The 24,135-nt window shown below is 44.1% G+C and overlaps 1 protein-coding gene across 1 annotated transcript in view; it reads right to left on the bottom strand.

Annotated features, from left to right (window-relative positions):
- Positions 1-24,135, bottom strand: part of phactr3a (phosphatase and actin regulator 3a) — a gene marked incomplete at both ends in the record, with an annotated part of 58,465 nt that overhangs the window by 11,579 nt on the left and 22,751 nt on the right. The window contains 6 exons of the mRNA XM_084184035.1: positions 2,899-3,052; positions 3,420-3,661; positions 4,179-4,398; positions 7,322-7,558; positions 8,944-9,108; positions 9,653-9,817. Coding sequence (XP_084040161.1) covers positions 2,899-3,052; positions 3,420-3,661; positions 4,179-4,398; positions 7,322-7,558; positions 8,944-9,108; positions 9,653-9,817 — 1,183 coding nt within the window. The remainder of the gene's footprint in view (positions 1-2,898; positions 3,053-3,419; positions 3,662-4,178; positions 4,399-7,321; positions 7,559-8,943; positions 9,109-9,652; positions 9,818-24,135) is intronic.

Raw genomic sequence — 24,135 nt, 5'->3', positions numbered from 1 at the left:
CACTTTTCCATTATTTATTTTTTAGAATTTTTTGAAACAAGTTATTTTTTTCATTTCACTTCACCAATTTGGACTATTTTGTGTATGTCCATTACATGAAATCCAACTAAAAATCTATTTAAATTACAGGTAATGCAACAAAATAGGAAAAACGCCAAGGGGGATGAATACTTTTGCAAGGCACTGTAAATATTTCACAGAGTTCAAGTAACAGACACATCTCAACATCAACTGTTCAGAGGAGACTGTGAATCAGGCCTTCATGGTCGAATTGCTGCAAAAAAAATTTCCACTACTAAAGGACACCAATAAGAAGAAGAGACTTGCTTGGGCCAAAAAACACGAGCAATGGACATTAGACTGGTGGAAATGTGTCCTTTGGTCTGGAGTCCAAATTTGAGATTTTTGGTTCCAACCGCAGTGTCTTTGTGAGACGCGGTGTTGGTGAACGGATGATCTCCGCATGTGTAGCAAATTATAATGTTTGTTTTTGCATCTGTGCTCTTTTGTGTGTCAAGCCTACAATGGCGACCTCAATGCGACCTTCCCCAGACAGCTCCACATCTCACTCCCATGCTAGAGGAACTTTGTATTCACAGAGCACACTGCCTTACCCTGGCGCTCTTACGCAAGCCTCTTACGAGTCATGCTGCCATTGCTGCTCTGATGTGGCCTTTTACATAAGGTGTTTGTTTGCAGCTGGTGGTGAATAAATCCTCTTGTTGTCCTGTGACAATATTACACTTTGAGGATCCTGTTAGTTTGAGCGGAACTAAAAATAGCCTGAGGTCAATTGTTTTTCTGTGAGTCTCCGACTGTTAAATCGCTTTCTCGAAGGTGAGTAGCACTCGACAGTTATTACAGGGCGCATTTGTAAAATAGATCTAGGTCTCAATGTTTCCCCTGTTAAAATAAAGGTTTAAAAAAATATACATACGTGGCTGGTTACGTAACACAGTGGTGTACCCCAGCTTGACACATTGGTGTGAAGGAATAGTCCTGAAATGCCTTCACATTCTGCATTCACACCGAACTGTTATGGTTTTCCGCTAATATGAAACAGTACAGTACAAGAACATTCTCTAAATATTGGTTTAGAGAAGCGTTTTGTTCCATTACTATTCTGGAAGTCTCGTGTCCATATGCTAATTCTACAGTGCCCCCCCCCCCCCCCTGGCCTGTACATAGCGAAGACGGTTACTGGAGGTTGTGTTCAAAATCATATTTTTTTTGTGTGTTTATTTATTTTTTGTTCTTTTTTTTGTACCCCTTTTTCTCCCCAATTTCATGGTATCCAATTGGTAGTTACAGTCTTGTCCCATCGCTGCAACTCCCGTACGGACTCGGGAGAGGCGAAGGTCGAGAGCCGTGCGTCCTCCGAAACACAACCCAACCGAGCCGCACTGCTTCTTGACACAATGCCCGCTTAACCCGGAAGCCAGCCGCACCAATGTGCCGGAGGAAACGCTGTACACCTGGCGACCGTGTCAGCGTGCACTGCGCCCGGCCCGCCACAGGAGTCGCTGGTGCGTGATGGGACAAGAACATCCCTGCCGGCCAAACCGTCCCCTAACCTGGACGACGCTGGGCCAACTGTGCGCCACCCCATGGGTCTCCCGGTTGCGGCCGGCTGCGACAGAGCCTGGACTCGAACCAGGGTTGTGTTCAAATTCTTATAACTTCCTGTGAGGGAACGTCTTTTGTGAAATGGCATGTACAGTACACCAACAAAAAGGATTCAATAGAAAAATGGAAATGCACTATTCCTGATTTCTTATCTAACCCTCCAGTAGCATTCTTGGAATAAAAAATAGTTTTTGCTCTTGAGAAGGAATCTGTCTATTTTAACATCACAGTGCACCACACTCTACTTGTATAACCCACGTCAACAATGAAGTTTAAAGTTTGCAGGATTTTACTCCAATTGGCCATGAAACCACTCAGTGTAATTACTCATCTCGCTCCCTCAACAAGGGATTGGTTTGGTCAAAACTTTTATTAGGTCAATCAGCAGGTTTAGCACTTGGCTGCTGTAAAATCCCACCAACACAATAGAGCGACTATTTAGGATTGGCCAAATCCAAACGTTGATTCCAAAGAATGTACAAAACAATGCCAGATTAACCGGGCGACGCAAATCAAGTCAATGCAAGCCAAGAGGATAATCCTTTTAGATCAGATTGTCTTTCTCACCTCCACTCTAAACCCCCCACCTACTCCATTCAACATTACATTACCACTACCATTAAGCTTACAGTTTCATCCTCTCTTGTCACTGCTCAGACTCTCTTCTCTTGTGGACATTCACAGATTTCTATCAGTATTTACTGTATTTCCGTTTACATTTCATACACAATCAATATCAATAATGTGGTCTTATGTCCCAATAGAGCCTTCAGGTTCATGTCGTCCATCCAGACCCGAGTTAAAGTACTATTTGAAATCATTTCAAGTACCTTCTGTGCTTAATGGATCAGTAGAATAGTACTATTTGAAATAATTTCAAATACTTTATTTGTGCTAAATGGACCAGTAGAATAGTTCTGAAACTACAAACCCTTCCCATCTGGCAGGTATTTGAAAGATTTCAAATAGTATTTGAACCCAGGTCTGCTTCCATCCACTATAGGGTAGGAAATATGTTGAAAAGGAAGAGGTGTCCTTGCAGTAGGCCTACTGGATGTGATCTAGATGGGCTTTTTATCTATTCCCCATTTCACTATTCCTTGAATCCAATCTTCTTGCCTTATTCCCAACCATATTGGAGAAGAAGGTCCAAGGTCCCTTTCCTTGGACCTTCTTCTCCAACGCCTTTTGAGAAGGAGGCGAGGAGAGAGGATGCGAGGAATTAAGGAAAGATTAATTGAGAAAGGTGTGGGTGAAAATGACACTACTTACTTGGTGAGTTTCATCTCGATCTGCTGGCGTATTTCCTGACGTTCCTGTTCAGTCCGCGCTGGGAAGATATTCCGGTCTTCAAGCTCCTCTTTGCTGGGTCGATTCCGAAGCTTCACCACCAACAGCTCCTTCCTTAGCCTGCGAGGTAGTGTACCTGCACACACACACACACACAGGACGTCAGCGATCACTTCGAGATTGCTCTCACAGGGCAGAAACCTAACATAAAATGTCCACATTCAACTCAAACCTCGTAAATCACGTGCAGGTCTCAAGTTTAGAAGAGTCCATAATGGCCAAAAACAAAACAAACATTTTAAATGTGTAATGTCTTAAAATTGCTGTAAACGCCGTAAAACCAGCTCAACCCATCGTCTGTTTTGTTCCCCCCAATGTTGAGCCCAGGAGTTAGAATGTTTGAAAATGAATGGCTATTTTCGATTTGTTATATATCGCTTGGGAATTAGTTTAATAAGGGGGATATCATTAATATCTGTTGTTTCCTTTAAGAAAGGACCCACCAGAGATGACGGAGTCATTCCAGTCGTCCTGATCGTGGGGGAGGCCTGAGGCGTCGGAGAAGCACTGGTCCAGCCGCATGTTCTCCTTGTTCTCCTCCGCCTCCTTCTTCCTGTCCGCTTGGTGGAGCCAGTCGATAACGCCACCGCTCGCCGCCGACTGATTCTCAGAGCTGGAGGAGCGAGAGATCCGCCCATCAGAGCGCCGCCACGGGGTCGAGCCTGGCTCAGCAGGCCCATGCACTCTGAGGGAACACGGGAGGGAGGAGGGAGCATGGGGGTTAACAGGACAAGAGGGGGTTGATGGATGGGTGAGCATGGCGGTGCAGGTCCATTTGAAAGGTAACATACAGGTAGGCGTTAACATGGAGACAGTGGGTAAGCATTTAGGTGAATATACCATAGGAGTGAACACTGGATTCTTCAATGGGGGAGTGAACATGCAACATGGTGAATGTAAACTGACATCGGCTATAAAACCAATGAGGGATTAAATAATGCTTTACTTAAAAACCAGCAGGTATAATGCATTATGATCCAGTTATAATGCATTGTAAGACTTGTCATGAGCATGCATACATAGAGAGACATATAATAAGCCTTATTATAAGACATTATAAAGGCTCATACTTGCTTATAACAAGTTATAAAGCCTTATACCTACAGGATTTAAGTTACCGAACATGAGAGACAACATGAACTCCCCGTCACATAATGGTGAGATTATGTGTCTGTTTGCAGTGAATGAGCTGTGCTGCTCACCTTTCCTGCCGGTTCACCTTTGAGGCGAAGGCTCGTTGTAGCTCCTCCATGATACAGCTAGGGGGCATGGGAGGGTGCATAATATTGGCGAGGTGAGGAGACCCTGAGGGGTTGGAAAGGGGCCCTCGCAGGGCCACCATCGGGGCCAGGCTCTCGGGAGCCCTAGGCGGCTCTTTAGGCAGGAAAGAGTTGGCCAAGTGTGAGGGCACAGGGGATGGGTCTGAGAGGCAGAGAAAGACAAAGAGATATTAGTTGTCAGGTAACATAGTGGTGGGTGTGTGTGTGTGTGTGTGGTCCATATTGCAATCCTCTTTGTGTATGGCTATGTGGTCCTTTAATATGTTGTGTATGTACGAGATGTGAGCTAGCTAGCTGTTTGCACTAGTAGTAATACAGTGGGGAAAAAAAGTATTTAGTCAGCCACCAATTGTGCAAGTTCTCCCACTTAAAAAGATGAGAGAGGCCTGTAATTTTCATCATAGGTACACGTCAACTATGACAGACAAATTGAGAAAAAAAAATCCAGAAAATCACATTGTAGGATTTTTTATGAATTTATTATCAAATGATGGTGGAAAATAAGTATTTGGTCACCTACAAACAAGCAAGATTTCTGGCTCTCACAGACCTGTAACTTCTTCTTTAAGAGGCTCCTCTGTCCTCCACTCGTTACCTGTATTAATGGCACCTGTTTGAACTTGTTATCAGTATAAAAGACACCTGTCCACAACCTCAAACAGTCACACTCCAAACTCCACTATGGCCAAGACCAAAGAGCTGTCAAAGGACACCAGAAACAAAATTGTAGACCTGCACCAGGCTGGGAAGACTGAATCTGCAATAGGTAAGCAGCTTGGTTTGAAGAAATCAACTGTGGGAGCAATTATTAGGAAATGGAAGACATACAAGACCACTGATAATCTCCCTCGATCTGGGGCTCCACGCAAGATCTCACCCCGTGGGGTCAAAATGATCACAAGAACGGTGAGCAAAAATCCCAGAACCACACGGGGGGACCTAGTGAATGACCTGCAGAGAGCTGGGACCAAAGTAACAAAGCCTACCATCAGTAACACACTACGCCGCCAGGGACTCAAATCCTGCAGTGCCAGACGTGTCCCCCTGCTTAAGCCAGTACATGTCCAGGCCCGTCTGAAGTTTGCTAGAGTGCATTTGGATGATCCAGAAGAGGATTGGGAGAATGTCATATGGTCAGATGAAACCAAAATAGAACTTTTTGGTAAAAACTCAACTCGTCGTGTTTGGAGGACAAAGAATGCTGAGTTGCATCCAAAGAACACCATACCTACTGTGGCATGGGGGTGGAAACATCATGCTTTGGGGCTGTTTTTGTGCAAAGGGACCAGGACGACTGATCCGTGTAAAGGAAAGAATGAATGGGGCCATGTATCGTGAGATTTTGAGTGAAAACCTCCTTCTATCAGCAAGGGCATTGAAGATGAAACGTGGCTGGGTCTTTCAGCATGACAATGATCCCAAACACACCGCCCGGGCAACGAAGGAGTGGCTTCGTAAGAAGCATTTCAAGGTCCTGGAGTGGCCTAGCCAGTCTCCAGATCTCAACCCCATAGAAAATCTTTGGAGGGAGTTGAAAGTCTGTGTTGCCCAGCGACAGCCCCAAAACATCACTGCTCTAGAGGAGATCTGCATGGAGGAATGGGCCAAAATACCAGCAACAGTGTGTGAAAACCTTGTGAAGACTTACAGAAAACGTTTGACCTGTGTCATTGCCAACAAAGGGTATATAACAAAGTATTGAGAAACTTTTGTTATTGACCAAATACTTATTTTCCACCATAATTTGCAAATAAATTCATTAAAAATCCTACAATGTGATTTTCTGGATATTTTTTTCTCATTTTGTCTGTCATAGTTGACGTGTACCTATGATGAAAATTACAGGCCTCTCTCATCTATTTAAGTGGGAGAACTTGCACAATTGGTGGCTGACTAAATACTTTTTTCCCCCACTGTATATGCTATTTAGCAGACTTACAGTCATGCGTGCATACATTTTACGCATGGGTGGTCCCGGGAATCAAACCCACTACCCTGGCGTTACAACCGCCATGCTCTACCAACTGAGCTACAAAGATAATAAGGTAGTAAGCTAGTAGCCATCATGTGGTGACATTGCCACCTGGCCTGAGACTTGAAGTAGTGTCGCCCTCGCCAACCAAAGTCATTGGTAAGCTAATGGTAGGAAGCATGCTAATTTTTGGAATACGAAGTGTCATTGTTAAAGTGAGATCGAACCCCGGGTTGGCCGTACAGGTATGGTACGTCAGAAAGTATTCATACCCCTTGACTTATTCCACATTTTCTCACCCATCTACACACAGCTCTGCTTTTTATATTTTAACCCATCTACCAATAGGTGCCCTTCTTTGTGAGGCATTGGGAACCCTCCCTGGTCTTTGTGGTTGAATCTGTGTTTGAAATTCACTGCTCGACTGAGGGACCTTACAGATAATTGTATGTGTGGGGTACAGAGATGAGGTAGTCATTCAAAAATCCTGTTAAACATTATTATTGCACACAGAGTGAGTCCATGCAACTTATTATGTGACTTGTTAAGCAACGTTTTACTTCTGAACTTACTTAGGCTTGCCATAACAACGGGGTTGAATACTTATTGACATTTCATATTTTCATTTTTAATCAATTTGTTTAAAAAAATAAACATAATTCCACTTTGACATTATGGGGTATTGTGTGTGTAGGCCACTGACCAAAACATCTCAATTTAATCAATTTTAAATTCAGGCTGTAACACAATAAAATGTGGAAAAAGTCAAGGGGTGTGAATAATTCCTGAAGGCACTGTATGTGTTTCTGAGTGTGTGTTTGTGTACTTGTACATGTGGGGTCCACACTACCCCTCTCTGAGTGTGCAGTGCAGTGTTTTGGCATTATGGTCCCCTCTTAGTACACTCCACTGGGTTGTGGGTCAATTCCATTTCAAATCAATTAATTCATCAAGTAAACTGAAATTCCGATTCCACATTTTCTCAATGCTTTTCATTAAGGAAAACTTTGAATCGGAATGTCTGTTCACTTCCTGAATTGACTCGTCAATTCGAATTGACCCTAACCCTGGTACATTTCACTAGCCTTCTCACCCTCGCCACTGCTCATCTGTGGCATCACCGGTTTGGCCGCTACTGGGGGAGGTGTGGTTCCCCGAGGTATTTCCTCTTCCTGCCTCTCCTCCGTATTTTCTCCTCCCTCCTGGACCTCCTCAGAGGCATCGGCACCAGGCTGCGCCTCTTCCTCTCCCTCCTCTTCCTCATCTTCCTCTTCCTCTGTATTTTGACTGCTCTTTTGCTCTGGCTCACAATCCTCTGGAGGCTCAGCCACTGAAAGATGTGTTACAATTAATTAAGTTTAATCTCGTAACATCAGGACACCATTTACAGTGACAGTTGTTGTCAGTGAATGGACGATGCATTTTCATCACCACTGGTTGTTTTCAAATGTCTCCGCTGCTCCCTAGTGGGTCGTGTGAGTATCATGTGGTTAATTTCGTGGGACTTACATACATCTAAAATAGCCTACTGTGAATCATATTTATAAGAACATTTATAAGAAACAAGTTGTCTCTCCATATCATATACATCATGTATATTGTAATAGTCTATGGTAAATACTGTCAAAACATAATTGTTTACAAAAAAGAACATTGTGTTTAGAACATTGTTTTCTAAATCCCCTTGATATGGCAAAAACAAATGTAAGATAAACACTAAGGATTTAGTCAAATTCCATGTCCCTCTAACTTTGATTACTCAAAAATTAGTCAATCTGGATTAGAGCCCGACCGATATATTGGTTCACCGATATTGTCGGCCGATATTGGCCTTTTACCCAGTGCTTGACTTGGGCAGGAGCTCACCGGAGCTGAGTACCGGCACCTTAAATGTTATACTGCTTGAGCTCCTGTTCAAAAGTATTGTGGAGCTCCTGCACCTAAATATATGCAGTACCGGCACCCAACATGAGTACCGGCACCTATTTCAGTCCAAGTCAAGCACTGCTTTTACCGCTATATCGGTAGATAATTCCACCGATAACTGATATTCAATAAATAGGACGAAAAAAGGGAATCTCATGCTTATCTGAACACTTGTTGCCATTCTCATGATATGTCTTTAATTTCACAATGTAAAAAAAAAAAATCAACATTTGAAGCATATTTCTTGGACAATTGCTGTTTTGGATGGCAATTTATGAGAATTCAGTGTGTAAAATTTAACTTTTTCATTCCCCAGCATCAAATAGTATCTCGGCAGATATATCGGTATCGCTAACTTTTGTCCCCCCAGAAATTAGAATTGGTATTGGACCCCAAAAAACATATCAGTCGGGCTCTAAACTGGATAGGCGAAAGCAATACGGATGATGGTAGACTTCATCATATTACTGTGGCTACCCTATCCTGTGTCAATATATCTTCTTTGAAAGGAGGACTTGGAAAAGGTGACATTCGGTACTTTCGCCTCATATTCAAAATTGTATCTTGAATCCAAAATGCTGGAGTATAGAGCCAAAATAAAAGATTTAGCTTCACTGTCCAAATACATGGTGAGGACTTTAGCTCCACCTTGCCCTATGATAGGCTATGAGGTAGAAGCTTCATTAAACCAATAAAATCCTCTTAGATCTCCACAAGTGCATAAAGCGTAGGGTCTAGGCGCCGATTTGGGATTAGGCCTTAGTTTTCCCTGGAGGTGGGCTGTCCTACCTGGCGGGGGGAGTTCCTCTTCGGGGCCCAAATACTCCACACTGCTGACTGTAAGAGTGGCGTTGAGCGACCCCCCAAACCCCCCCAACATGCCTGTCCCATCTGAGGAGCCCTGCAAGGGGGAACCGGGCTCTGGAGAGAGACACCCACTGGACAACGCCACATCTGCAGGGAGAACATAAAAGAGACAACATACATGGCTTAGTTTTACAACCATGTTTACCCTCTATTTGACACTCATCATCTCCATAGCATGACTACTAGTCGCGGAAATCTCAGACCTAGGGCAACAGCACTATGCTGTATGCTGTGTGTGTCAGAGGAGGCTGGTGGGAGGAGCTATAGGAGGGCGGGCTCATTGTAATGACTGGAATGTGGTTTCCATATGTTTGACGTGTTTGATACCGTTCCATTTAAGTCCATTCCAGCCATTACAATGTGCTCGTCCTCCTATAGCTCCTCCCACCAGCCCTCTCTGGCATGTGTATGCTGGAATATTGTTAATGTGGGCAGAAACCCGTCTGCTTAGGGAGACTACATGACTACATTTTAAATAGTTGGGGTATTACCCAAGTGCTTTTACTCATAATCTGCTACACCTGGCCTAATTTTGTAGGGGAGAGGACGGGGAAAAGGTGAGTGTTTGTGTAGTTTACCGATGGATGAGTCTCTCTCTCTCTCTCTCTCTCACACACACACACACACACACCTGTGGAGCTCTGCTTCAGCTTCTCGCTTTTCTTTTTCCTCCACTTCCAGGGTTTGAAGATGCGCCCCAGGCTGGCCAGCTTGCTGTTGCGGCGGATGGGCGGGGTGTGCACCCCCGATACCAGGCAGCCACTATGCAGCACCCTCTGCTGGTCCATCCCCTCCACTGCAACCAGGGAGGGCGGTGTGGGGTAGACACGGAGGATGGAGAGACCGGAGGGGGAGGAAGAGAGAGAAAATAGGGAGCGGTAGAAAAGAGAGAGGAGGAAAGGGGGTAAAGAAGGAAGGGGTAGAGATAGGGATGTGGGGAGATGGGTGAAGAAGAGAGACATGGGTAGGGAGAGAGAAATTAGTTAACATTTAAATATGCAAATATTCCCATTATATATGAGCATTTCATGGTTTGGCAAATCATGCCATGGTGTCATTGTTCACCCAATGCCTTAAGTAAATGAAATGTATTTTAATTCAATTGATGTGAACTAACAAAGAGAGACAGAGAGAAAATATTTTATGAACATACAGTGAGGGAAAAAAGTATTTGATCCCCTGCTGATTTTGTATGTTTGCCCACTGACAAAGAAATGATCAGTCTATAATGGTAGGATTATTTGAACAGTGAGAGACAGAATAACAACAAAAAAATCCAGAAAAACGCATGTCAAAAACGTTATAAATTGATTTGCATTTTAATGAGGGAAATAAGTATTTGACCCCCTCTCAATCAGAAGGATTTCTGGCTCCCAGGTGTCTTTTATACAGGTAACGAGCTGAGATTAGGAGCACACTCTTAAAGGGAGTGCTCCTAATCTCCGCTTGTTACCTGTATAAAATACACCTGTCCACAGAAGCAATCAATCAATCAGATGGCCAAGATCAAAGAGCTCTCCAAGGATGTCAGGGACAAGATTGTAGACCTACACAAGGCTGGAATGGGCTACAAGACCATCGCCAAGCAGCTTGGTGAGAAGGTGACAACAGTTGGTGCAATTATTCACAAATGAAAGAAACACAAAAGACCTGTCAATCTCCCTCGGCCTGGGGCTCCATGCAAGATCTTACCTCGTGGAGTTGCAAGGATCATGAGAACGGTGAGGAATCAGCCCAGAACTACACGGGAGGATCTTGTCAATGATCTCAAGGCAGCTGGGACCATAGTCACCAAGAAAACAATTGGTAACACACTACGACGTGAAGGACTGAAATCCTGCAGCGCCCGCAAGGTCCCCCTGCTCAAGAAAGCACATATACATGCCCGTCTGAAGTTTGCCAATGAACATCTGAATGATTCAGAGGAGAACTGGGTGAAAGTGTTGTGGTCAGATGAGACCAGTATGGAGCTCTTTGACATCAACTCAACTCGCCGTGTTTGGAGGAGGAGGAATGCTGCCTATGACCCCAAGAACACCATCCCCACCGTCAAACATGGAGGTGGAAACATTATGCTTTGGGGGTGTTTTTCTGCTAAGGGGACAGGACAACTTCACCGCATCAAAAGGGACGATGGACGGGGCCATGTACCATCAAATCTTGGGTGAGAACCACCTTCCCTCAGCCAGGGCATTGAAAATGGGTCATGGATGGGTATTCCAGCATGACAATGACCCAAAACACACGGCCAAGGCAACAAAGGAGTGGCTCAAGAAGAAGCACATTAAGGTCCTGGAGTGGCCTAGCCAGTCTCCAGACCTTAATCCCATAGAAAATCTGTGGAGGGAGCTGAAGGTTCGAGTTGCCAAACGTCAGCCTCAAATCCATAATGACTTGGAGAAGATCTGCAAAGAGGAGTGGGACAAAATCCCTCCTGAGATGTGTGCAAACCTGGTGGCCAACTACTAGAAACGTCTGACCTCTGTGATTGCCAACAAGGGTTTTACCACCAACTACTAAGTCATGTTTTGCAGAGAGGTCAAATATTATTTCCCTCAATAAAATGCAAATCAATTTATAACATTTTTGACATGCGTTTTTCTGAATTTTTTTGTTGTTATTCTGTCTCTCACTGTTCAAATAAACCTACCATTACAATTATAGACTGATCATTTCTTTGTCAGTGGGCAAACGTACAAAATCAGCAGGGGATCAAATACTTTTTTCCCTCACTGTAGAGAATGTCCCATCCCTATGTCTCATATGGTTTTCCCCTTTAAGACTTGAAAGCAGAAACCCTACAGCAAGACTCTACAGCTACTAAAGATGGAGCACTGAATATACAGTGGGGAAAAAAGTATTTAGTAAGCCACCAATTGTGCAAGTTCTCCCACTTAAAAAGATGAGAGAGGCCTGTAATTGTCATCATTAGGTACACGTCAACTATGACAGACAAATCGAGAATTTTTTTTCTCCAGAAAATCACATTGTAGGATTTTTTATGAATTTATTTGCAAATTATGGTGGAAAATAAGTATTTGGTCACCTACAAACAAGCAAGATTTCTGGCTCTCACAGACCTGTAACTTCTTCTTTAAGAGGCTCCTCTGTCCTCCACTCGTTACTTGTATTAATGGCACCTGTTTGAACTTGTTATCAGTATAAAAGACACCTGTCCACAACCTCAAACAGTCACACTCCAAACTCCACTATGGCCAAGACCAAAGAGCTGTCAAAGGACACCAGAAACAAAATTGTAGACCTGCACCAGGCTGGGAAGACTGAATCTGCAATAGGTAAGCAGCTTGGTTTGAAGAAATCAACTGTGGGAGCAATTATTAGGAAATGGAAGACATACAAGACCACTGATAATCTCCCTCGATCTGGGGCTCCACGCAAGATCTCACCCCGTGGGGTCAAAATGATCACAAGAACGGTGAGCAAAAATCCCAGAACCACACGGGGGGACCTAGTGAATGACCTGCAGAGAGCTGGGACCAAAGTAACAAAGCCTACCATCAGTAACACACTACGCCGCCAGGGACTCAAATCCTGCAGTGCCAGACGTGTCCCCCTGCTTAAGCCAGTACATGTCCAGGCCCATCTGAAGTTTGCTAGAGTGCATTTGGATGATCCAGAAGAGGATTGGGAGAATGTCATATGGTCAGATGAAACCAAAATATAACTTTTTGGTAAAAACTCAACTCGTCGTGTTTGGAGGACAAAGAATGCTGAGTTGCATCCAAAGAACACCATACCTACTGTGAAGCATGGGGGTGGAAACATCATACTTTGGGGCTGTTTTTCTGCAAAGGGACCAGGACGACTGATCCGTGTAAAGGAAAGAATGAATGGGGCCATGTATCGTGAGATTTTGAGTGAAAACCTCCTTCCATCAGCAAGGGCATTGAAGATGAAACGTGGCTGGGTCTTTCAGCATGACAATGTCCCAAACACACTGCCCGGGCAACGAAGGAGTGGCTTCGTAAGAAGCATTTCAAGGTCCTGGAGTGGCCTAGCCAGTCTCCAGATCTCAACCCCATAGAAAATCTTTGGAGGGAGTTGAAAGTCTGTGTTGCCCAGCGACAGCCCCAAAACATCACTGCTCTAGAGGAGATCTGCATGGAGGAATGGGCCAAAATACCAGCAACAGTGTGTGAAAACCTTGTGAAGACTTACAGAAAACGTTTGACCTGTGTCATTGCCAACAAAGGGTATATACAGTGAGGGAAAAAAGTATTTGATCCCCTGCTGATTTTGTACGTTTGCCCACTGACAAAGACATGATCAGTCTATAATTTTAATGGTAGGTTTATTTGAACAGTGAGAGACAGAATAACAACAAAATAATCCAGAAAAACGCATGTCAAAAATGTTATAAATTGATTTGCATTTTAATGAGGGAAATAAGTATTTGACCCGTCTGCAAAACATGACTTAGTACTTGATGGCAAAACCCTTTTTAGTATTCACAGAGGTCAGACGTTTCTTGTAGTTGGCCACCAGGTTTGCACACATCTCAGGAGGGATTTTTTGTCCCACTCCTCTTTGCAGATCTTCTCCAAGACATTAAGGTTTCGAGGCTGACGTTTGGCAACTCGAACCTTCAGCTCCCTCCACAGATTTTCTACGGGATTAAGGTCTGGAGACTGGCTAGGCCACTCCAGGACCTTAATGTGCCTCTTCTTGAGCCACTCCTTTGTTGCCTTGGCCGTGTGTTTTGGGTCATTGTCATGCTGGAATACCCATTCACGACCCATTTTCAATGCCCTGGCTGAGGGAAGGAGGTTCTCACCCAAGATTTGACGGTACATGGCCCCGTCCATCGTCCCTTTGATGCGGTGAAGTTGTCCTGTCCCCTTGCCAGAAAAACACCCCCAAAGCATAATGTTTCCACCTCCATGTTTGACGGTGGGGATGGTGTTCTTGGGGTCATAGGCAGCATTCCTCCTCCTCCAAACACGGCGAGTTGAGTTGATGCCAAAGAGCTCCATACTGGTCTCATCTGACCACAACACTTTCACCCAGTTCTCCTCTGAATCATTCAGATGTTCATTGGCAAACTTCAGACGGGCCTGTATATGTGCTTTCTTGAGCAGGGGGACCTTGCGGGCGCTGCAGGATTTCAGTCCTTCACGGCGTAGTGTGTTACCAATTGTTTTCTTGGTGACTATGGTCCCAGCTGCCTTGAGATCATTGACAAGATCCTCCCGTGTAGTTCTGGGCTGATTCCTCACCGTTCTCATGATCATTGCAACTCCAAGAGGTGAGATCTTGCATGGAGCTCCAGGCCGAGGGAGATTGACAGGTCTTTTGTGTTTCTTCCATTTGCGAATAATCACACCAACTGTTGTCACCTTCTCACCAAGCTGCTTGGCGATGGTCTTGTAGCCCATTCCAGCCTTGTGTAGGTCTACAATCTTGTCCCTAACATCCTTGGAGAGCTCTTTGGTCTTGGCCATGGTGGAGAGTTTGGAATCTGATTGATTGCTTCTGTGGACAGGTGTCTTTTATACAGGTAACAAGCTGAGATTAGGACCACTCCCTTTAAGAGTGTGCTCCTAATTTCAGCTCGTTACCTGTATAAAAGACACCTGGGAGCCAGAAATCTTTCTGATTGAGATGGGGTCAAATACTTATTTCCCTCATTAAAATGCAAATCAATTCATAACATTTTTGACATGCGTTTTTCTGGATTTTTTTGTTGTTATGCTGTCTCTTACTGTTCAAATAAACCTACCATTAAAATCATAGACTGATCATTTCTTTTTCAGTGGTCAAACGTACAAAATCAGCAGGGGATCAAATACTTTTTTCCCTCACTGTAACAAAGTATTGAGAAACTTTTGTTATTGACCAAATACTTATTTTCCACCATAATTTGCAAATACATTTATTAAAAATCCTACAATGTGATTTCCTGGAAAACATTTTCTCATTTTGTCTGTCATAGTTGACGTGTACCTATGATGAAAATTACAGGCCTCTCTCATCTTTTTAGTGGGAGAACTTGCACAATTGGTGGCTGACTAAATACTTTTTTCCCTCACTGTAAAAGCCACAGCTCCCAAGAGGAAAACAGGTGCATCAACCCAAACAAGTTTCTCATGAAGGCATAAGCAGAGTATGTACAGAAAGACTGAATCTCTGATAATCTGGCTCTATCTATTAGTCTGATTTGATGAACTGACTGCGGTGACTGATTTGACATTACCACATCAAGAGCTCCTCAACATCAGAAGTGAACACGGGTGTCAATGAATTACTGCATGAGTGACACGGCCACAGGCCCACACAACAGTTACACTGACTTAGATGCGTTCGGACTGTCATGTTGTGTTAACATTCAATCTCAAACAAACAGATACAATACATAAAAATGTGCAGTAAATAGACCAGAAAAAAATCCAAGCGCCAAACATTACTCTGACTAAACCCACTACAACAGGAACAGGCAGGAGGCAGACATTTTGGTTTCTTTATTCAGCAGAGGTGGCAGTTCAATCAAAACGGGGAAATTACTAGAAAATCTCAGTTCACTGAAGCTCTGGGTGTTGTTGGAGTAAAGTGGGAGAGAGGGAGGGTGGATAGAGCCTCGATGCTGTGATAACATGCTTTTCTCTCTCTTCTTACAAACACATGGCCTGGGGATGGGATGTGGGGGAGGAGCTGGCTCTGGCGTTTGACCCCAAATAATGGGGAAACGCCAGCACACCACGGAATCCAGGTCAAGCCTGAAGACGTGCAGCGGCGAGCATTAGCACAGTGAGCTTAGAAAAGGGGGGAGGAGGATGGGGAGAGGAGGGGAGGGGGGGGTGGACCATTGCTGTTGCCATGGCGACCACATCCAGATGCTGCAGTCAGTCGGTGGCGAGGAGCCCCCTCGGAGGCAGAGCAGTCCAAGTGCATTCAGGGAAGAGGGTAAGCAGTGTGGAGGAGGTCTGTGAGTAGAAAAGGGGAGGGGGACAGGAGAAGAGAGAGGGGGGTGGGATTCCAGGCTGTTGCCATACGGAAGGAGAATCTCCAGCAGCCAATCAGAGCCCAGCAATTCATAATGTATATCAAGTATTTCAAAACATTTCAGAGGGAAAGCTGTTTAAAAACAATGTAGTCACATAACATTGAATTTGGAGAAAGCTCAGCCTTTTTTTCAACGGATGGGTATATATAAAAAAAGTATGTCAAATTTCCATCATGAAAGGTCTGTTCCACGTGGTGAACAATACTATTTAAATGAATATGCTAATTAAATCCATGTATCGTGTTTAGGCAGCACACCATTTCTTTGCAGTCCAACAAACAGTGTGTATTAGGCGAGCAGACTAATAGCCTATACAAGCCTACCTAACTGTAAAGTTTAGACGAAATACATTTTGTGGGGAAAAGGGGGGAATTCTAATTGTTTGCAGCATTAGAGTCCAATGATTTTCATAGTATATTGTGCATACAGTATTCTAGTTCTCACACTTGCTAGATGTTTTATATATATGTAGACTGTTGTCATGTTACCTAATGATACTGAGGATTCCATAAATAATCCAAGTCTACTAAACCACTGTGCTTCTGCATGTTACTGAAGAGGGACCCCACCCCATTTCACCATGCTGTCAGCAAATTCAAAACCAGAATTTTAACCAGCAAGCCTGCTCTGTATAGCTCCACAGCCAGTCACTCACCTTCTAGTCTTTTACTGATGAAGAAAGGAGAACAAAGCAATTGTCATTTTAACTGCCATTATGGTAGTCACTCATGTAAATATGAGAGGACAGATTCTAAATATTTCAACATTTAAAAGATGTTAGCTACATCTACCCCCCTAAAATACTATATTTATTGCTAGCTGCATATCTGATGATACACTCTGTTTTCCTGTGACTTAGTGTCTTTTTGATTCAAGGCCAAGTGCACAATCAACAGATAAGTGTGACACTCAGATATAGAGCAAAATAGATATTTTCATGCGTGATTGACAGTGTTGTGAGAGGTTACTGCTGTACCGTCACAATAAAACAATGAAAACTGAGCAAACAACATAGTTTGCATCTTAAATAGGCCTTTTATGTTGTAATGAATACCCTTCAGTGTGGATGCTATGGTAAGGGTTCTTCAAATTGTGGAATTATAGTTACAACAATGGTGCCCTGCTGACTGGCCGAGTTTAACTCCCTCACTTTTCACACACTTGAAGACCAGGGTTGTGTTCATTTGGCACCAAACCGAAGAAAACTGACAAAAACCGGAAGGGACTACTTGAATTTGCAAATCATTATAAAATGTTTTCAGTTGCGTGCCCCAATGAACATGACCCTGCTCTGTATTTGGTCCTACTTAACCTGCCATATCGAACTCATACATAACACTAAATCTCATTCAAATAATTGTAATGAATTTACAACTGTCTATCTAATGACAAAAGTCAGACATAAAACATGACTGACATAATGTATAACAGACACAGTTGTACCTAACGTCTGTTGTCCTAAGGTGGAGTTGAAAGGTGGGCTGTTTATAGGTGCAATTATAACAGCCTTATGACCGTGTTACAAGGGCATTGTTGAAGTGCACTTCGTGGTGCAATGTCACGGTCGGTGGAGGTCAGACTCACACGATACACACACATGGCTTGTAGAGTAACCTAACGTAGCAGGTGTAAAAGATGCCTGAAACTAGATACTGGTCCCTACATACTGGTCTTGACGAGAAGCTTCTCTTCTGCACTGTTCAACCAATCCAGTAAATGTGGAGGAGGAGTTAAGATGCAGTGCCACCTTGTTAACATCCAAAAGCGGAAGTCGTGTCACAGGCTCTTTCCATTTCCCCCGAAAACCGGACATCTGGATGTTGGAGACTCAGAGGCTACTTGTAGAGTAACATGGCTCGAATCTCACACAGTGAAAACGAATGGATCAACCAACCTCCAGAAATCCATTCACAGCTCAGGATATGGCTGTGTCTAGATATTTATATATGTCAATGGCTTCATCATGCCCTCTGATAGGCCAGGTGGAATTGTCGCCATATCACTTTCACCTATCCAATTGTCTCAGATATATCCAAGTGTATAGGGGGTAGGGGCTAGCAGTTGATTTGGGGTTCAGGGTCTTCTCAGTTCAGTCCTGACTCCTGTTGAAAGCTACTTTCCATCGCCCTATTTTTCCTTCACCAGGGGGATTAACAATGTGTCCTTGAACAGTCCACCTCCTTACCCGCTGCCATGCCAGCTAACCTTCTCACTTACACCCCCGGCACTGCAACTTTGCTGCCATCTGTCCATGGCCTACTGCCTACGGGGCTGCCACAGTCAGAGCACACAGCTAACTACCAGAACACAAACAGACAGAGAGACAGAGAGAGAGAGTGAGAGAGTGAGAGAGTGAGAGAGAGACTGCCTGTGTCTATGCTTCCTAGTGAGCAGCCACACAGTGATTTAAGAGGGAAAGTGATCTGAGAGAGACTAGAGAGCACCTGCACCACCATAACACAAAGGAAGGTGCAGAGTTCAGAGCGAGCTGGTCTATATACAAAAGAGTGGCGTGTCCACACTAGCAACTGGTTGGTCAATGCATCACTTAGATCTTTGTTATTGCTTAAAACTGAATTGAATGATAACATCGTATAATGGCAAATATAGTTACAGGGAATAAAAATGTAAAATGACTAAACAGTTTTAAACAGCAGACCCTTCCATACAAAGCTATTTTGAGTTGCATCCTTATGCAAAGTCAATGGGTGAGTGGATGTTGTATGTGAGGTCGAGCTATATCACAAATATAACGAATATCACCTACATTTATTCTACTCCTTGGCCTGTATTCATAAAGCGTCTTAGAGTAGGAGTGCTGATCTAGGATCAGGTCCCCTGTGTCCATGTCATCGTATTAATTATGATCTAAAAAGGCCCTGATCTAAAGGCAATCCTAGTTTGAGACGCTTTATGAATACAGCCTGGACTTAGAGATTCTGCATTGAATATGCTTTTCAGTTCAGGAGTAGACTTACCTAAATCAGCTGAATAACTCAGTCTGAGAAACCGGCCTTATGTGTGGTATTCTCATATGTGTGGGCTACTGGCTTTAAGAAACAATGTCAGGAATGAGAGCAGCCAATAGTAAGTGCCAGAGGGCCTTGTTTGCTACCATATGTTTGAGTTAAGAATGAGAACTGGTGGGGGAGTACACAAATAGACTGACTACTGCAGGCAGGCAGCCTCACAAAAAACACTTAGGATCAAGTCCTGTTTTACATATTTTCAAGTAAAAACATTTAGGATCAAGTCCTGTTTGTATGTATTTTCGAGGAGGCTTATTTCTGCCCTTTGTTTTGTATCTGCATAGGATAAGAGCTACGTTGGTTTTGATTTTGACTCACACAAGGCATATGCACATACTGTACACAAACACGCATGTATACACACAAATACATGTGCACGCACACACGCACCCACAATTTGTCTCATGGCCTGAACCAGGCATGCTGCTTTGAGGTTAAATACTGTAACATACAGATGTAGGATCTTAATTTGATCACTCTAATTGTTGCTGAGAATTTCACTGGATTTGAGTTAAAAGGCTTCTAAAGTTTGTAATTTCCATTTTGAAATGTCAGACTTGATTTGCCCTAACGAAAAATGTATCAACCCCTACAAACATTTTCATTAATTATAATCCACATAATAATTCACATTTCCTGTTGCTGCAGGATTGTTTTCCTGCTGTAGCAAACTGGCTCAAATTAAGATCCTACATCTGTACACTCTTAGAAAAAAAGGTGCTATCTAGAACCTGAAACGGTTCTTCGGCTGTCCCAATAGGACAACCCTTTGAAGAACACTTTTTGGTTCCAGGTAGAACCCTTTTGGGTTCCATGTAAAACCCTTTCCACAGAGGGTTCTACATGGAACCCAAAATAGTTATCCTAATAGGGACAGCTCTTTTGGAAGTGTACTGTACACACTGACCATGGCTGGTCTTTGACAAGGACATAGTATGTTCCATTCACACACGGTAAGATCAGAGCCTAACAGCCAAAACACAGGCCCACACTCCTATTTGTAGTATGTGTTTGTAACACGCTTTCTCTCTCCCACACATGCACGCACACAAACTGATCATACCACCCTAATCCAGCATCTCCCTGAAAGCAAACAGATTTAACCAGTGGGATGTAGCTAGTCGTGCTAAGAGTGTCTATCTTGCCCAACTCCTATCACTCACACAATAGGCTCAGACACTAAGAATAGATCTGTTTCATGAGAGTGAGAGAGCACCCTCAGCTCTCTGGTTTCAAACAGTCAAGTGTCTGTTTGTGTCTGTGACTAAACATATAAAAAGAGGATGCACATACCGGTGCGTGTGTATGAGTATGCGTGTACTATATGTGTGCTGAATGGCTTCCATTGGGCACCCTGCAGGCAACACTGTACTGGCAGTCTACTACTACAGCATCATGGTCGCTAGGCAGGATAGGCAAAGCGAGGCGCACAGAACAGGGAAAATCCCCACTGCTGACATTTTAGTGATACATAAGTGGAATGGTTTTACTCTGATTCATACTAGTTCAACAGTCAAATACATCCATGAATAAGAATAGCTTCAGAAATAAGTCGAGCTGTGAAAAATAATATATTGACAAAGTCGCTCTACTATATGCAAGTACAGTATAACCTTATGGGCTAAAGTACGTCTGTGAATGATGTATCCTGAATAAAATGTAATGTGTAAAAAGATGTGATGCTGTATCCCAATGCTTTAACTCAACAAACACATGCACAAAAAAAGAGCATGGAAAAATCAGTGGCAAGTGTGTGCGTGCGTGTCAGAGACGTGTCTGGTTTGCCATAAGACAGATAGAAGAACTGAGTGGGTTGGGAGAACAAAACCCATGAGTTAGAATAACTAGCTATGATCCATTGTGTTTGTGCATGTAGACAGGTAACCCAGGTAACAGCTAAATTGATACTTCTCTTTCTCCCTCCCGCTCTCTCGTAACATAGTCACGACCAATAATGTATATAAACCCCGGATTGCTGATGCTATGTATTGTCCATTGAAAGCAGTGGAAGCTGCTGAGGGGAGGACGGCTCATAATAATGGCTGGAACGGAGTAAATGGAATGGCATCAAACACATGGCATCAAACACAAAATATATATTTTAAGGAAAACATTTGTATATATTTTTTCATTTGTATGTTTAGCTCACTGAACAAAAACATAAATAAAACATGCAACAATTTCAAAGACTTTACTGCGCTACATTTCATATAAGGAAATAAGTCAATTGAAATAAATTCATTAGGCCCTAAATCTATGGATTTCACATGACTGGGAATACAGATATGTTAGTCACTGAAATAAAAAATAAAAAAGGTAGGGGTGTGGATAAAAAAAAACAGTCAGTATCTTGTGTGACCACCATATGCCTCATGCAGCGCAACACATCTCCTTCACATAGAGTTGATCCAGTTGTTGATTGTGGCCTGTGGAATGTTGCCCCACTCCTCTTCAATGGCTGTGTGAAGTTGCTGGATATTGTTGGGAAATGGAACACGCTGTCGTACACATCGATCCAGAGCATCCCAAACATGCTCAATGGGTGACATGTCTGGTGAGTATGCAGGCTATGGAAGAACTGGGACATTTTCAGCTTCCAGGAATTGTGTACAGATCATTTCGACATGGGGGCGTGCATTATCATGCTGAAACATGAGGTGATGGCGGCGGATGAATGGCACGACAACGGGCCTCAGGATCTCATCACGGTATCTCTGTGCATTCAAATTGCCATAGATAAAATGCAATCGTGTTCGTTGTCCGTAGCTTATGCATGCCCATACCATAACCCCACAATGGGGCTCTCTGTTCACAACGTTGACATCCGCAAACCGCTCGCCTACACGACGCCTACACGCTGTTTGCCATCTGCCCGGTACTGTTGAGACTGGGATTAATCTGTGAATAGCACACTTTTCCAGCATGCCAGGGACCATCGAAGGTGAGCATTTGCCCACTGAAGTTGGTTACAACGCCGAACTGCAGTCTAGTCAAGACCCTGGTGAGAACAACGAGCACGCAGATGAGCTTCCCTGAGACGGTTTCTGACAGTTTGTGCAGAAATTATTCGGTTGTGCAAACCAACAGTTTCATCAGCTGTCTGGGTTGATTGTCTCAGTTGATCCCACAGGCGAAGAAGGCGGATGTGGAGGTCCTGGGCTGGCGTGGTTACACGTGGTCTGTGGTTGTAAGGCTGGTTGGACATACTGCCAAATTCTATAAAACGACGTTGGAGGCAGCTTATGGTAGAAAAATGAACATTCAATTCTTTGGCAACAGCTCTGGTGGACATTCCTGCAGTCAAATCAAATCAAATTGTATTGGCCACATGCGCCGAATACAACAGGTGCAGACATTACAGTGAAATGCTTACTTACAGCACTTAACCAACAGTGCATTTATTTTTAATAAAAAAGTAAAATAAAACAACAACAAACAAAAGTGTTGAGAAAAAAAGAGTAGGGAGGCTATATATACAGGGGGGTACCGGTGCAGAGTCAATGTGCGGGGGCAAATAGTCCGGGTAGCCATGACTAGCTGTTCAGGAGTCTTATGGCTTGAGGGTAGAAGCTGTTGAGAAGTCTTTTGGACCTAGACTTGGCACTCCGGTACCGCTTGCCGTGCGGTATCAGAGAGAACAGTCTATGACTAGGGTGGCTGGAGTCTTTGACAATTTTGAGGGCCTTCCTCTGACACCGCCTGGTATAGAGGTCCTGGATGGCAGGAAGCTTGGCCCCAGTGATGTACTGGGTCGTACGCACTACCCTCTGTAGGGCCTTGCGGTCGGAGGCCGAACAGTTGCCATACCAGGCGGTGATGCAACCAGTCAGGATGCTCTCGATGGTGCAGCTGTAGAATTTGAGGGTGTGAGGACCCATGCCAAATCTTTTCAGTCTCCTGAGGGGGAATAGGCTTTGTCGTGCCCTCTTCACAACTGTCTTGGTGTGTTTGGACCATGATACTTCATTGGTGATGTGGACACCAAGGAACTTGAAGCTCTCAACCTGTTCCACTACAGCACCGTCGATGAGAATGGGGGCGTGCTCAGTCCTCATTTTTTTCCTGTAGTCCACAATCATCTCCTTTGTCTTGGTCACGTTGAGGGAGAGGTTGTTATCCTGGCACCACACGGCCAGGTCTCTGACCTCCTCCCTATAGGCTGTCTCATTGTTGTCGGTGATCAGGCCTACCACTGTTGTGTCGTCGGCAAACTTAATGATGGTGTTGGAGTCGTGCCTGGCTATGCAGTCATGGGTGAACAGGGAGTACAGGAGGGGACTGAGCACGCACCCCTGAGGGGCCCCCGTGTTGAGGATCAGTGTGGCAGATGTGTTGTTACCTACCCTTACCACCTGGGGGCGGCCCGTCAGGAAGTCCACGATCCAGTTGTAGAGGGAGGTGTTTAGTCCCAGGATCCTTAGCTTAATGATGAGCTTTGAGGGCACTATGGTGTTGAATGCTGAGCTGTAGTCAATAGCATTCTCATGTAGGTGTTCCTCTTGTCCAGGTGGGAAAGGGCAGTGTGGAGCGCAATAGAGATTGCATCATCTGTGGATCTGTTGGGGTGGTATGCAAAAATGTTGTTGATGTGAGCCATGACCAGCCTTTCAAAGCACTTCATGGCTACAGACATCAGTGCTACAGGCCGGTAGTCATTTAGGCAGGTTATCTTAGTGTCCTTGGGCACGGGGACTATGGTGGTTTGCTTGAAACATGTTGGTATTACAGACTCAGTCAGGGACATGTTGAAAATGTCAGTAAAGACACTTGCCAGTTGGTCAGCACATGCTCGGAGTACACGTCCTGGTAATCCGTCTGGCCCTGCAGCCTTGTGAATGTTGACCTGCTTAAAAGTCTTACTCACATCGGCTACGGAGAGCATGATCACATAGTCATCCGGAACAGCTGGTGCTCTCATGCATGCTTCAGTGTTGCTTGCCTCGAAGCGAGCATAGAAGTGGTTTAGCTCGTCTGGAAGTCTTGTGTCACTGGGCAGCTTGTGGCTGTGCTTCCCTTTGTAGTCTGTAATAGTTTTCATGCCCTGCCACATCCGACGAGCATCAG

The sequence above is a fragment of the Coregonus lavaretus genome, assembly GCF_964263955.1.
Source record: "Coregonus lavaretus genome assembly, chromosome: 20".
In the NCBI taxonomy this organism is placed as follows: domain Eukaryota; kingdom Metazoa; phylum Chordata; class Actinopteri; order Salmoniformes; family Salmonidae; genus Coregonus; species Coregonus lavaretus.
The sequence above is the reverse complement of the archived record's forward strand: the minus strand, read 5'-3'. Positions and strand labels throughout refer to the sequence as shown.